Below are 13,879 nucleotides of genomic sequence, written 5' to 3'. Positions count from 1 at the left end.
ACCAATCTAACACGTTTCAGAGAGGCTCATGACAAACTGATAATAGGGCAATTAATTTTTTAGCCATAATAACTGTCTGCTGCATTGTAGTAGAACAATAAATTGCATCAGTGGAAATAATAACCACACTGAAGAAACCACAGATAATAGAGAGAACTCAACAAAGTATAGCGAAAAGTATCCTGGATCTGGAATCAGAACCTGGGTTTGAATATCAGCTTTGCTGTTATCTAATTTTATGACCTAGGCAAGTCACTTAAATTCCTTCAAAATTTTTGATTAAGCATGTAGCACATACTATATTTAATATTCACTCATATGTATACATGGTGTTCCCCCCCCCCCAACCCCATCCAGTAGATTGTAAGCCCTTTGAGGGCAGGGATGATTTTATTTGCCTTATTCCCTAGCCTCTGCATAGGGTCCAGTAATTCATGATTCTTCAGTGCTTTGAAGAGTACATAGTATTTTCTTCCAACAATTCTTTAAAGTCTGTCATACAAATATTATCTTACATTTGACTCATGGGGCAGGTGAATCTCCAAGAACAGCTGCTGCTCACATTTAGCATAGCAAATATGAGAGTCAACCTACAGACCTGGGTCTCCTTGTTGACACCCTGGTGCCCTTGCCACAAGATTCTATTTCTTCTCAGTTCTGTTTCTGCTCCCTGGCAGTGTGCTCTCTTCTACTAATGTCTCATGTATGGTATTTCAATTTCCTGGAGTTGTTTAATCTCTTGCCAGGCAGTTTAAGCATTCTGCTCAATTGGTACCTATAACTTTCCCCTTTAATCACCAATGCCACTAAAAATTTCAACTTTGGGGGCTGCATCTCTTTGCTTTGTTCAGCAATTGTTTTACATTGTCTGAGAACAATGACTTTCCTCTGCATACCAGATCTATACATAGCTGGTGTTATTAATCTCTTATAAAATTCAGAAATGTGTCCTCTTTACCCAGCTCCTCTGCCTCATGTTCTGGTAATGTCTTCAGGAATTGCATTTGGAAGCACAAATGATGGATGAGATATGTAAAGCAGGTGATCAGACAAATTGGGGGTGGGTAGTGGAGATTGACTGTCTGTTCCTTTGATGGAAGCCTTGAGAGAGGTCTGAGAAGCACTTAGAAAGGACCTTGTTGAATGTCTGGCTCTAGACCAGATCTACTACTCACATCCTTTGGGACTGAGTGCAAGTCATCTGTCTTCTTTTCTTAATTTAATTTGCTAAAATACTAAAGTTCACAAACATACCCAAAATGAACATTTCCAGATATAAAATAGAACAGACAAAAAAGATTTTTATGTTCTTTAAAGAGAGCTTTAAAAGAATTCTTATTTTGTAGAACTTACTTAAAACAAAAAGTTTTATATATTTTATACATTCATAATAAGTTGAACAACATATGTTACTTCCAAGAAGGTAAACATTTACCAAGTGGTGTGTCAAATTTGACTTAATATCACAATTACAGTTACTACTATCAAAGATGGTTTTTAATTTGAATTCCTAAAGGGGATCATCAGGAAGGAATATTTGCTAGCCCCTCCCCCCAACCAAGTGCTGCATGTACCCTGTCCTGCCTCCCACCCCCACATAAGGGAGGGAAAAAACACTCCTATTGGGCTGCTGGGCACAGGGTCAGGTGAAGTGAAAAAAAATGTCCTTAGCATAGATGAAGAGGAGGAGAAGAGTAGCCCAAGCTCTCTGCCCCTCCTTCCAACTCTGCTGTTTGTGAGCCACCAACCTTCCCCCCCACCCCATGTGCTCCCATTGGGCTATTGGGCAGAGGGGTGGGGGATATGGGAAAATGTCATCAGGCACAGTGGAGAGGGGGAGGGGAGCAGCTCTCCCCAAGTCTCTGCCTTTCTAGTAACAAATTCTATGGGGGATGGTGGACATACCCACAGAGAACACTCTGGCACATGTGCTATATAGGTTCACCATCATGGGCCTAGCCTTATTGGTGTTCTGCTTTGGAACTGAAACTTAGTATCTATTCTAAGGCAGAAAGTAAAGGTTTAAAAAAAAAAACATTCCTTTCCAAGTTGTCCTACTTGTCTCTGTCCTTTGAAGTACTCTTTGACATATTGAAGCCCCTTCACTTTTCTGTGTTTCACTTCCTTCATCTTTAGAAGGAGTATTATCTCTCATGTCTCTGGCATCCTGTTTCTCAGGCCTCCTCTGGCTTTTAGTATTGGGTGGGTAAGGCAGTCCAGATGAAACAAGGGTTGTTTTGCCCGTGAGGCAGTTCTACTCCTTTGTAGTTTATATTAAAAACTACTCATATTCCTTTAGTCACTTGCTTTGCTATCAGTGAGAATCATTCAAGAATAAGGCATATTGTTTTCTTCTTGGTTTCTGAAGTCCCTCAACCTACCTCTGATCCTGTTTTGCTGTTGGCTTTGTCAGTCCTTGAAGGAGGTAGCAGTGATGGTGGCCAAATGTCATACAGACATTGAGACAGGGATGAGGAGGACATTTCCTTCCTCTCTGGTGCTCCTCTGAATACTGAGAAGTCTGGCCAAGACAGTGTACTGGAGCTTGGTACTTTTGCCCCAGGGCCACTCTTCAGCCCTTCCCCAGGATGCCTTGGAGCAGCAGGATTTGCTTCATATACTTATGATAAGGGTCAGAAAAGCATAGGCTTATTTTGAGGGAGATGGAGGGACAACAAATAACTGTTTTCTTAAAAGATAATTGTTTTCTTTCCTAGAGAGCTATCTGCCTATATCACTCAGTAAAGGAGCATTTAGTAAGCACCTACTGTGTACCAAGTACTGTGCTAGGTTCGGGAACTACAAAGTCCAAATAGTCACTGACTTCAAGGAAGGGTGTGTGTGTGGAGAAATGATATATAAATATAAAACATATTCAAAGAAAATGAAAGGTAATTTGTTCAGGAGACCCTTTACCTTCCCCAGTCTCAAGAAAGGCCTTATATAGAAAATGGTGTTTGGTATTCTGAGGTTGAAGGGAGTAAGGGAAGAAGAATGGACCCCGTGGAAAAGTATAGAGATGGAAATGGGATGTAAAGTGTGAAGATAGCGCCAAGTAGGCCTGCAATCTAAAGTGTGTGAAGCTGAATAATGTATGTCTGGAAAGGTAAGCTTGAAATTGTGTCTTATTGGAGACCACTAGGGGGCTAAGTGCACTGACCATTGGTGCAATCAGGACAATCTGAGTTCAAATTCAGCTTCAGATATTGCCTATATGATCCTGGGCAAGTCACTTAACCTCTATTTATCTCAGTTTCCTCACCTGAAAGTGGTGGAAAAGAAGGCATCTAATTGTTGTGAGGGTCCAATGAGGATAATATTTTGTAAGGCAGTTAGCACAATGCCTGCCACACTGAAGAAGCTTAATAAATACTTACTCCCAGGGGTCAGCTGGGTGACTCAGTGGATTGAGAGCCAGTCCCAGAGATAGGAGATCCTGGGTTCAAATCTGGCCTCAGACACTTCCTAGCTGTGTGACCATGGGCAAGTCACTTAACCCCCATTGCATAGCCCTTACCATTCTTCTGCCTTAGAATCAATACACAGTATTGATTCTAAGATGGAAGGTTAAGGCCTCTAAAATAAAACAAAAACAAAAAAAAACCTACTTCCCCTATTATAAAGCATTTTAAAAGCCAAAGAAAAGAGTTTGTATTTTCTTCCAAGGAGAAAAGAGAAGCATTGGAGCTTTTTTGAACAGAAAAGTGGCAGACTCAGACCATCCAGCTGTGTGGATGCTAGATTAGATATCAGGCACTTTTGATAGACTAGTGGTATTTGGGTGAAGAATAGTGATGAAAGCCTAAAGTAGTAGGGTGTGGCTGTGTGAGTGGGTTGGGAGAATTGTGGAGGTAGAATGGCATAAAACTTAGCAACTTCTTGGATGTGTAGAGTAAGGACAAATGAAAGCTTTTTAAGGATTACTCCAGGGTTGTGAATCCAGGTGACTAGAAGGATTGTGGTACCCTTATTTAGTTGTTTTTATGATGGCACCCTTCTTAGAAATAGAAAATTTCAGAAGGGAGTGATTTGGGAAAGAGAAAAGATGATATCTGTTTTAAACCTGTTCATTTTAAGCTGACTATCATACATTTAATTCAATATGTCCAAGAGGCAGTAGGCCAAGTAGGCCTGAGAGTTCAGGAGAGAAACAAGGACTGGATCTGTAGATGTAGGAGCCCTCTGCATAGAGATGGTAATGAAACCCATGGGAGCTAATGCAGTCATCAAGAAAGAATGAATAGAAAGATAAGAGGAATGGATGCAGGACAATTTTTCAATATTCATACAGCTAGAGAGTGCAGGAGATGAGGAAAGCTAGACTCTGCCCTTTAACTAGCTTGTTGTGGGAGAGGAGTTTGTACTTTGGCTATATTTGTGATACAGTATACTTTAAAAATAATGAGAACATGCATTTCTCAAGCAACTTTAAGGTTTACAAAAGTGCATTTCTCACAGTTAATGAATGAATAAATTAAAAAGCATTTATTAGTCAGCAAACATTTCTTAAAAACTTACCACATGCTAAACCTAGGTATAAACGTCTTTTTTAAAAAGACCATATATAAAAGTGTTGGTCTGGGGAGTCAGTTGGTGAGTTGACAGGACAGGAAAATACATTCAGAAGAAGTGGAAAGCAGGAAGAGTCTGCTGATGGCAGACTAGATGACAAGAAGGCCTAGGTAGACATCTGCTTGGGATGCTGAGGTGATGTCTAGAACCAACTAGTAGACACAGTGAGGTAGATTACTCTCAACTCAGACAAGAATAAATGGGTTGGATTCCCATGACAAGTATTCCAGAGATAAGTAGATTAGCTTCTCAGGGACTAAAGGCAGAGTTTCTTGAGGTTTAGGGTATATGTAAAGGTTTAGGTGGGGAGAATCGTGGCAGCCATGGGAAACAATAGCAAGGTAGCTTCGTTGGAGGATTCAATAGCTGATTGTTAAGTAGAGGTAAACTATGGGACCCTCAAAGGTATTATCCCTTTCTGTCGGAAGAGAAAACTCAAGCCCAAAAGGTTACTTATGCAAAGTCATACAGCTGTTTAAATAGCTGAGCCAGAACTCAAATCCAGGGTTCCTGACATGAGATAAATGTTCAGTTCAAACATCACCTTCTCCATTAGTGGTCCAGTTATGGGACACTAATTTAGCCTGCTGCTTGTGGTTGAATGTCCCAAGAGCTAATGGCAGGATTTGCCCTTTGGGTGAACTCCTTCTACATGAAACCTTATTTGATCTTCCTCCCCATTCTACTTCCTATTATAGTGACTTCCCTAACAAATTACCTTAGCTGTCTTGACTGTACATACATCCTCAACAAACTGTAAGCTCCATGAGGGTAGGGGTTGTTTTACTTTTGTCTTTGTATTCCTAGCATCCATCAAAGTACTTGACACAAAACTGATGCTTACTCAATATTTGTTGACCCATTTTTTTTAAGCCTTACCTTCCATCTTAAAATCATTACTGTGTATTGATTCCAAGGCATAAGAGCAGTAAGGACTACACAATGGAGGTTAAGTGACTTGTCCAGGGCCACACAACTAGGAAGTGTCAGGCCAGATTTGAACCCAGGATCTGAACTCTGGAACTCCCATCTCTAAGCCTGGCATTCTATCCACTGAGCCAAAATATATCTGATAAGATAAAATTTTGACTGATAAAACAAAGATCTGGAAGAGACTTTAGAATCTATCAAATTGAATCCCCCTATGGATGAGGAAATTGAGCAGATATATATTAAATTATTTGCCTTGGGTCACATGATGTCTGAAATGTGTCAACCCAGGTCTCCCCTACTCTCAAGTCCAAAGTATTAATAATAATAATAGCTGATATATTGCTTTAAGGTTTGCAAAGCACTTTACACATATTATTTGAACTTCAGCAAAAAAAACCAAACTTCTTAGGTGTTATTATCGTCCTCCTTTTACAGTTGGGGAAACTAAGGCTGAGATATGGCAAGTCAGTTACCTGAGGACACACCTAGTAAATGTCTTTTTTACAAAAGTTAAAATTAAATCTCTATAATATATTTTAAGAAATTTATTAATGATCATTAGAAATCAAGGAATAAAGAAGATACAAAATAAAGACCATGTGCCCATGGCTGGTTACTCATTTTTTAGTCACCCCCACTCACCACCATCAATACTGATTCTACATCAGAGAGAGGGAGCCTCCAAAGCCCATGCCCTTTATCCTCTGTTTACAGGAAGTATGTAATGATAGGAAGTCAGTGGGCACTTGGGATATGTGGTTCTTTTTTAGGGTAACAGGTTTTCAATCATACATTCCCCCCTGAGACTCACAGAAGATTAGTCTCTCCAGTGGGTCTTGTAAACATACCAACTTTGAAATTGCAATAATTTGAGGAGAAAAGGAAAAGAGAACGAAACCAATAATTGCTAGGCACATTGACAAAAACCCAGTTGGGGGAAGTCCACTTTTGGCATAAGAGTATACATTCAAATTAAATGTTCAATCAACCTTCAGTTCAATCAACCACACCCAAAGTTCATTCTGGATCTTCTTGATGTAGCTTGTGGTCTGTGGAGGCACCTTCATTGTGCCTTCTAAGAAGAGTTCATTTTCTGGATTTGGAGAGGTACCATGATTCTTAACCTAAAATTACTCTAAAAAAGAATTTAAAATTTGCAATTTAAAATAATAATAATAATACATTCCCCTCCTTAAGAGGATGTTGAAAAACACAGGGATCACTTAGGGATGCATGGCTGAGTTATGAGGTATATGAATCAATTGGCAAGAGAAATAAAAAAATATTTTTTAAAAATCCAAATTAAAAAAATAAGTCTTGGATGAAATATAGACTATCAAAGTCTTTCTTATGTGTAAAAATTCTAAGTAAAGGAAAAATAAATCCATAACAGGTCCTTGAATCAGGGCCCAATTAAAATGATTTAAGCAATTATGCATTTACCCAATCAGTAGCCAGGACTATAGAAAGTTTGCCACACTGTGAAAGACAGAAAAGGGACTAGATTATAGACGCCAGGTAGGAGCCAAATTTGAGATACTTGGTAGAATGTGGGACAAGGAAGACCTGCCTTTAATACATATTAAACATCCACAACCTCGAACCCCAAATAAGTTCAAGTCCTCTTATCTTGGGTCAAAATTACATCAATCCCACCAGAATTGGTTGGTCTCTTCAACCTTGTGCTCGATTGGCACTATGCAGTTTAGCTTTGTGTTTCTTTGGCACTGTGCAATGGCTCTTTGTGTATTCTCTTGTCCTGGAACCAGACAGAATCATTAAGTGAAGTCCCATAATTCTTTTTTAAACAGTGGCATCATTTTTATAGTCTCAAGCTTTTGGGGCATGCATTGACATTATAGCAAATATATTTTAAATTTATATTACTGCAAAATCTAAAAAGTTAAAGGAAATTTCAATGCTGGTGACATGTGCTTCAAATACAAAATGGAAAGAAGAAACTTAAATAGTATATTGCACATGCAAGCAAAAACAATAATAAAAGAGTTTTAAAAACCAAAAATATATAGCTTACAATCATTGACACTCTGTCAGCTAAGGAAATGTAAAATATAAAGGTTTCTCACCAAAAATGAGATCCATTTCCTCTTCAAACCTGACCATGATCCACTGTAAATATAAGCAAATGATTTTCACAAAGTAACAGTTTTTTATAAAGAACAATAGTATAACATGTAATGCACATTCAAAAAGTATCAAAATACCCAAAATTATAACAGCCCATTTAATGACAATAGCAAACAAACCCACTATCATATTTCATATAAGTTGCTGTATGACCAAAAAAAAAAATCAAACCCTGTGAACTGATGGATAGTTGTCACAATTTTTACAGATGTAGCAAATCTTTCAATCTTGGCAAGTATATTTTTAAACAAAGTAAAACTTATTTGGATTTAGAACATCACCAAGAAATCTAGATTGTTCTGGTGGAAGTAAATTAAACTGAAGAATTTTGCTGGAGCTCTTTTTTGGCTTCCAGCTTCATAGAAATACCTTGATAGGAACATTTCTTTGTTTCTCTACCTTTAATACAACATTCTTTAAAATATAAATATAAAAAAACTCATCCATTCAGAAACCACTAGTTAATTAAAATTTTTTCTGAAGACCCCATAACATTACAATTAAATTCTTAGCTTATTAAATTCTCTAAAGGTTGTTAGCCAGGTTGAGTTCATCCATCATCTATGTGACAATTAACAAATTCAAAATGGGGGGGGGGGGGAAGGCTATTTATGGGCTTTTACAATATTTTGTTCAATAGTCATAAGTAGTCAGAAAGGTAACAGAATATATCTAATATAGTTAAAACACAGTAGATTAAAATGATTCAGTGTAACAGAACAGTATAAAATACATTTAATATATTAACTTCAAACAAAAAAAAATCAAATCTTAAACAAAATAATCAGCAAAATACAATAAGATACAGACTTTCATTTAAAAAAAAAAAGGAATCTTGAATTTTCTAAAATTCAGATCCCTATTGTCAGCACTGTGGGATTTCCTATAGTGGGGGAGAACATGGGTTTTAAGAATCTCAAACTGGGCAGGCCCAAATGGCAAAGGGTTGTAGGGGGATGAATTTCTCTCCTGAATCTCAGGCACGATAATTGAAAGGATCAGTGGTAGAAAGAAAAAACATCCTAAAGCAAGAAGCTGTTTGAAATAGGTAGTGCAGTGCTCTTTCATAGAATACACCATGATTGTAATCAATTTCCTGTTTGTTCTCTTCCTTCTCCCGTCCCCCCTGAGGTAAAATGCTAGTTTCCCCAGAGGGAGTTAGAAGGCCAATCATTGCCTAAGGAAAAAGACACCCTAGTTGTTTTTTTTTTACCATCTGCCCTGAGGAATGACTCCAAGGACTTCTAGCTTCTCAGTGTCAGCAATCAGCCCAGCAGGGGCAGCAATGGCAGTCAGGGCAGAGGCCAATTTAGGATCAGAGCTGGATATCAGGAGGAGGATTTCTGGAGGCCAAGAACTGGGACCAGGTGATCGATCTGGGTCCAGAAGATCAGGAAGAATCAGTATCAGCAATGCCAGAGTCAGTAGCTAGGCAGAACAAGGAACGAAGGACTCAAGCAGTTGGAGGAGGGAAGCAGTTTATTTCTTTTTCACCAAGAGTCCTCCCCATAAAAATAGCCCAGCCAGGAGGGAGAGCAAGCAACCAGGCAAAAAGTAGTAAAAGAAAAACGAAGAAGCTCCAAAGAGAATTGGAGTTTGGGAGGGTGGGTGGGGTGGGCAAAAAGCCTTGGCAGGAGAAATGTGGCTTAAAAAATTTTATCTGGGCTATCTTAAAAATTTGAGAGGTTCTCTGACTAGTGGTTGCCATCAATGTAAAAGTTAAAATTAAATCTCAATAATATATTTTAAGAGATTTATTAATGATCATTAGAAATCAAGGAATAAAGAAGATACAAAATAAAGACCATATGCCCATGGCTGGTTACTCATTTTTTAGTCACCCCCACTCACCACCATCAATGCTGATTCTACATCAGAAAGAGGGAGCCTCCAAAGCCCACACCATTTATCCTCTGTCTACAGGAAGTATGTAATGACAGGATGTCAGTGGGGTCTTGGGATATGTAGTTATTTTTTAGGGTAACAGATTTTCAGTCATACAGTTTGGAAATTCCCATGGGACCTCTTGTCTTCCAGGCCATCAGTAAGGGGTACCTTGATTATTAACTTCATGAAAGTTGGAATGAATGTGTGTTGTAATCTTATTAGTGTTCTCTACAGTGGAGCCTGGTACATAGTAGATATCAATAAATGTTTGATGAACTGAATTGAGTTTAATTCATATGTTGCATAGGTGTGTCCCTCAGGTGGCAAGAAGTCAGAGACCCAAGTTTCTGTATACTTCAACTAGCATGTTAGTTCTTACCTGTGAGCTCAAAAGCCAGGTAGATTAGGACTTCTTGAGTTTAAGACAAAATTATGAGGAAAATGATCATATCCGCCCTCAAAGATCTATAAGCTCATTCCTCTATCTTTTCACATCTTATAATACAATTCCAGAATCACTGTGGCCAGCCTTCTGATGATGAGCCTCTTTGGCTAAATCAACCCATTAATTAGTGAACAATTAATGAAGTTTTATTAAGTGCCTTCTGTTTGCCAGACACTGTACTAGGCCCTAGCATGGTATCTAGCATGTAGATTTAAAAAGTTATAAAATAAATATCAAAGTTTTTGCCCTCAAGGAGCTTATATTCTATCAGTAGAAAGTAGTAATATCCATTTGAGAGGAAGCATAATGTAGTGTGAAAAGCCCAAGTTTGGGAATCAAAGGGAGCCTTAGGTCCTTGAAACTCTGGCAGCCCATTTGACTTTAGGAAAGTCCTTTATCCCTCTGGGCTTCAGTTTCCTCATTTATAAATGAACTAAATGGCCTCTAAAGTCCCGTCTGCCTCTAAATCTGCTCGAGGAAGACATATTCCTGAAGGAATACAGGAGATACTGAAAATCAAATGCATAGCAAATAGGGAGAGGACTAAAAACTGGGAAAATCAGGATCAGTTACTTGGAAAGAGAGAGCAAGGCAACTTTTACACCATAAGTTTTTAGATCCTGCCACAATTTTTGAGCATTTCCTGTAAATTCTATCATTTTATCCTCATAAGACCCCTGTGAAGTTGGGAATGAAACTCCTTGATAGATAATGACTCTGGTCCTTTAAGGGGTTAAATAATCTGCCGGGTATCATGCAAAGTCTCAGTTCTCTGGACTCCTTTCCCAGGACCCTTTCACTATGAAATGCTGCCTTTTCTAATTGCTGGGGTGCCTCATCAGAACAGGAGTGGTAGTACTTTGGGGGGTTGATAAGGGGAAAGGATAGCATATTTGGGGTTCTTTTCTCTTCGCTTCAGACTTACAACTTAATGGTTTTTTCCCCCATTTCCAGGCATGCTTGAATATGAACCATCCAAGAGATTTTCAATACAGCAGATACGGCAGCACAAGTGAGTGTTCCTACAAATTTGAGCTTTCTCCTAGGCTCCTCTACTTGGTAATTGACCATGTACATGTAGAAGTCCCTTAGTCACTTGACCCCCATTGCCTAGCCCTTACCACTCTTCTGCCTTGGAGCCAATACCAATACACAGTATTGACTCCAAGACAGAAGGTAAGGGTTTAAAAAAAAAAAAGAAGTCCCTTAGTCAGTTTTCTGCTTCTCTTAATAGTACCTTCAGATTTTATATGTATGTGTGTGTGTATATATATATATATATATACACATATATATATGTATATGTATGTATGTCATCCCCACTCTTACCCTTCTTCCTTACATTTTTTGTTTTATATATTTGGGGCTTTCTACTAGGTATTTTAAATTTCTAATCAGAAAATGTCAAATGGAAATATCACAACTAACATCTCTATGTCACTTGATGTTTAAAAGGTACTTTATGGAATATATATCTCACTTCATCTTTATATCAACTTTGTAAAGAAGCTAACATAAGTAGTGACCCTACTTTACTGATGTGGAAACTTAACTTAAGCTCAGGGTGGGAGGGTTGGGATGGAATATGACTTGCCCAAGGTCATTCAGCTAATGAGTGATTTATCTGGGACTTTAGCCCAGGACGTAAATCATACAGTATTATAGCTGGAAGAGACTGCCAGCATAGAGCGTGGAGCAATAAGTAGACATTGCAGAGCAATAGTTTGAGCTTCAGTGAAAAACTGCCTGCCAAGGAAAGCAAGCCCCCAGGAGGGTAATGGTTTGGCCTAGGTAGTGGCAGATTATTAGTCACAAAAGAGTTTCAGGGGAAAGCAAAATGACCCCCCCCCCCACTTCTTAAAAATGTTTTAGAGGGGATCTCTGTTGAGGGACCTGCCCCTTCCACATCTTGAGACCCTGGGAATTTGAAATGTGGAAGATATAGCAGGCACAAATTAACCAAGTCAAGAACCTAGAGTGATCATCTCTCTGGCCCCTGGAGTTAACAGGCAGAGTCCAGGGTGAGAGGAATGGTGTGGCTTATCTAAGGCCACACAGCTAAGAATAAAATCAAGCCAAAGTCTTGGGATTTCCCAGATCCTATAGGATGGAAATAATATGGTTTTATACATGTTTTGGATATGGATCACCAGGTGATTGGATTTGTTCTAACATTTCCCATTCTATGTTTAGTGGTCATTGGGGGGAAAGGAGAGTTTTAATTTCAAAATAAACAAAAAATCAGGAGAGGATTGTTTAAATAGGAAGGGAAACTTGTACTAAGATACTGAATTACCAGTTGCTCTTTAACACAAAGTCAGTCAAAACTAATAGCTAGGGAAAAGTAGATTACAGTAGGATATTTCAAAGGTTATATTACTGATCCAACACAGATCTTTCCTCATTCACATCCTATTTATCCCTTAGCTTTCTTAATTGGATCCTGGATCCCCTTTCATATCTTCCTCCTGACCTTAGATGTTCCCTAAACTCTCCTTCTGGAAGATCTTTCTGTTATGTCTCTTGGTGATCTCATCAGTTCTGGTGATTTCAGTTATCATCTTTTAGCAGATGACTTCAAAATCTGTAAAGACAGCCCTAACATCATGAGCTCTTATTTTGCCGTTATCTATTTGGGTCTTCCATTAGCATCTCAAATTCAACATGTCTAAAATGGAATTCCTTATTCACCCTTCCCCACTCTGTCCCTCTCCTTAGACTATAACAGTGGAAGACCCAGCTTTCCTCCAGAGATCCTGGTTTCTATTTCAAATACCACCTTTCTGGTCAGTGAGGTTCACAGCTTATGAATGAATCATCCAGAGCTCTTCCCTCTCCCACATCCCTAAATTAAATCCATTGCCAGATTGCAATTTCTACTTGCACATGATCTCTTCCCTCAGTTTGAATGACCAGTGTACTAGTTCAGATCTTTAGCCATTTTTTTTGGTCAAGTTCTCCCCCTAACTGGTTACCTTGCTTCTAACTTCTCTCTCCAATCCATTCTCTACATATGTCACCATGTCACTCCCCTTTTCAGAATTGTTCCCTAAATATCTGCTACCACTATCATAAACTAAAAACTGCCCAATTTGGCATCTAAAGCCTTTCATCAATAGGCTACAGCCTACCTTTCTAGGCATTTCATTTTACCCATCTTCATTAACTGTGTTCAAACAGATCAACTGATTTGTTATTCCCTAGATTTAGCATTCCACAATGTGCTTCTGAGCCTTGACTTATATCCCTGGAATATCCTCCTTCCTCATCTCCACCTACTACCTTTCCTGGCTTCAAGTCTCAGTTAAAATCCTATCTTCTATAGGAAGCCTTTCTCCAACACTTCCTAATTCTAGTGCCTTTCTTCTGTTAATTATTTCCTTTTTATTCTGTATATAATTTCTTCATAAGCGCTGTTTACTTGTGTCTCCCATAAGACTGTAAACCCCTGGAGGGCAGGGACTCTGTTGCCTTTCTTGGTATCCTGAGCACTTAGCTCAGGGCCTGTCACATAGTAGGTACTTAATAAATGCTTACTAACTGCCCCAGCATACATGCTGCCTTTGGTAGTAAACTCTATTGTTGTCCTTGCTGCCTTCTCAAAATCATCTTATATTTCCTTACCTATATATATGTATATATGTGTCCCGGCCCCTTCTCCCCCAGAAGAATGGAAAGCTGTTTATATCCCCTTCACTTTGCCTTCTTCATTCAAGATATTTATCAAATTGAATTATAGGCTCACATTCATAAGATAAGACGGAGAGCTGAAATGGGCCTTAAAGATCATCTAGTCTCTAACCAGAGATCTGGGAAGCTATTTTATAACTATCTTACAATATAATTGTGTCCTTTTTTTTAGTCTTTGTTTTATCCATTTCAAAACAATATTCT

The 13,879-nt window shown here is 38.7% G+C and overlaps 1 protein-coding gene across 5 annotated transcripts in view; it reads left to right on the top strand.

Moving 5' to 3' along the window:
• The window catches only part of STK11 (serine/threonine kinase 11), a 168,845-nt gene that overhangs the window by 99,977 nt on the left and 54,989 nt on the right, over positions 1 to 13,879 (top strand). For all 5 annotated transcript variants that reach the window (XR_465843.3, XM_056822248.1, XM_007489369.3 and 2 more), the window contains exon 7: positions 10,940 to 10,997. Coding sequence is in view for 4 of the 5 variants with exons in the window: in XM_056822248.1 (XP_056678226.1) it covers positions 10,940 to 10,997 (58 nt within the window). In the remaining variant the exon portion in view is untranslated. The remainder of the gene's footprint in view (positions 1 to 10,939; positions 10,998 to 13,879) is intronic.

Source organism: Monodelphis domestica, chromosome 3 (genome assembly GCF_027887165.1).
Source record: "Monodelphis domestica isolate mMonDom1 chromosome 3, mMonDom1.pri, whole genome shotgun sequence".
NCBI classification, from domain to species: domain Eukaryota; kingdom Metazoa; phylum Chordata; class Mammalia; order Didelphimorphia; family Didelphidae; genus Monodelphis; species Monodelphis domestica.
The sequence above is the reverse complement of the archived record's forward strand: the minus strand, read 5'-3'. Positions and strand labels throughout refer to the sequence as shown.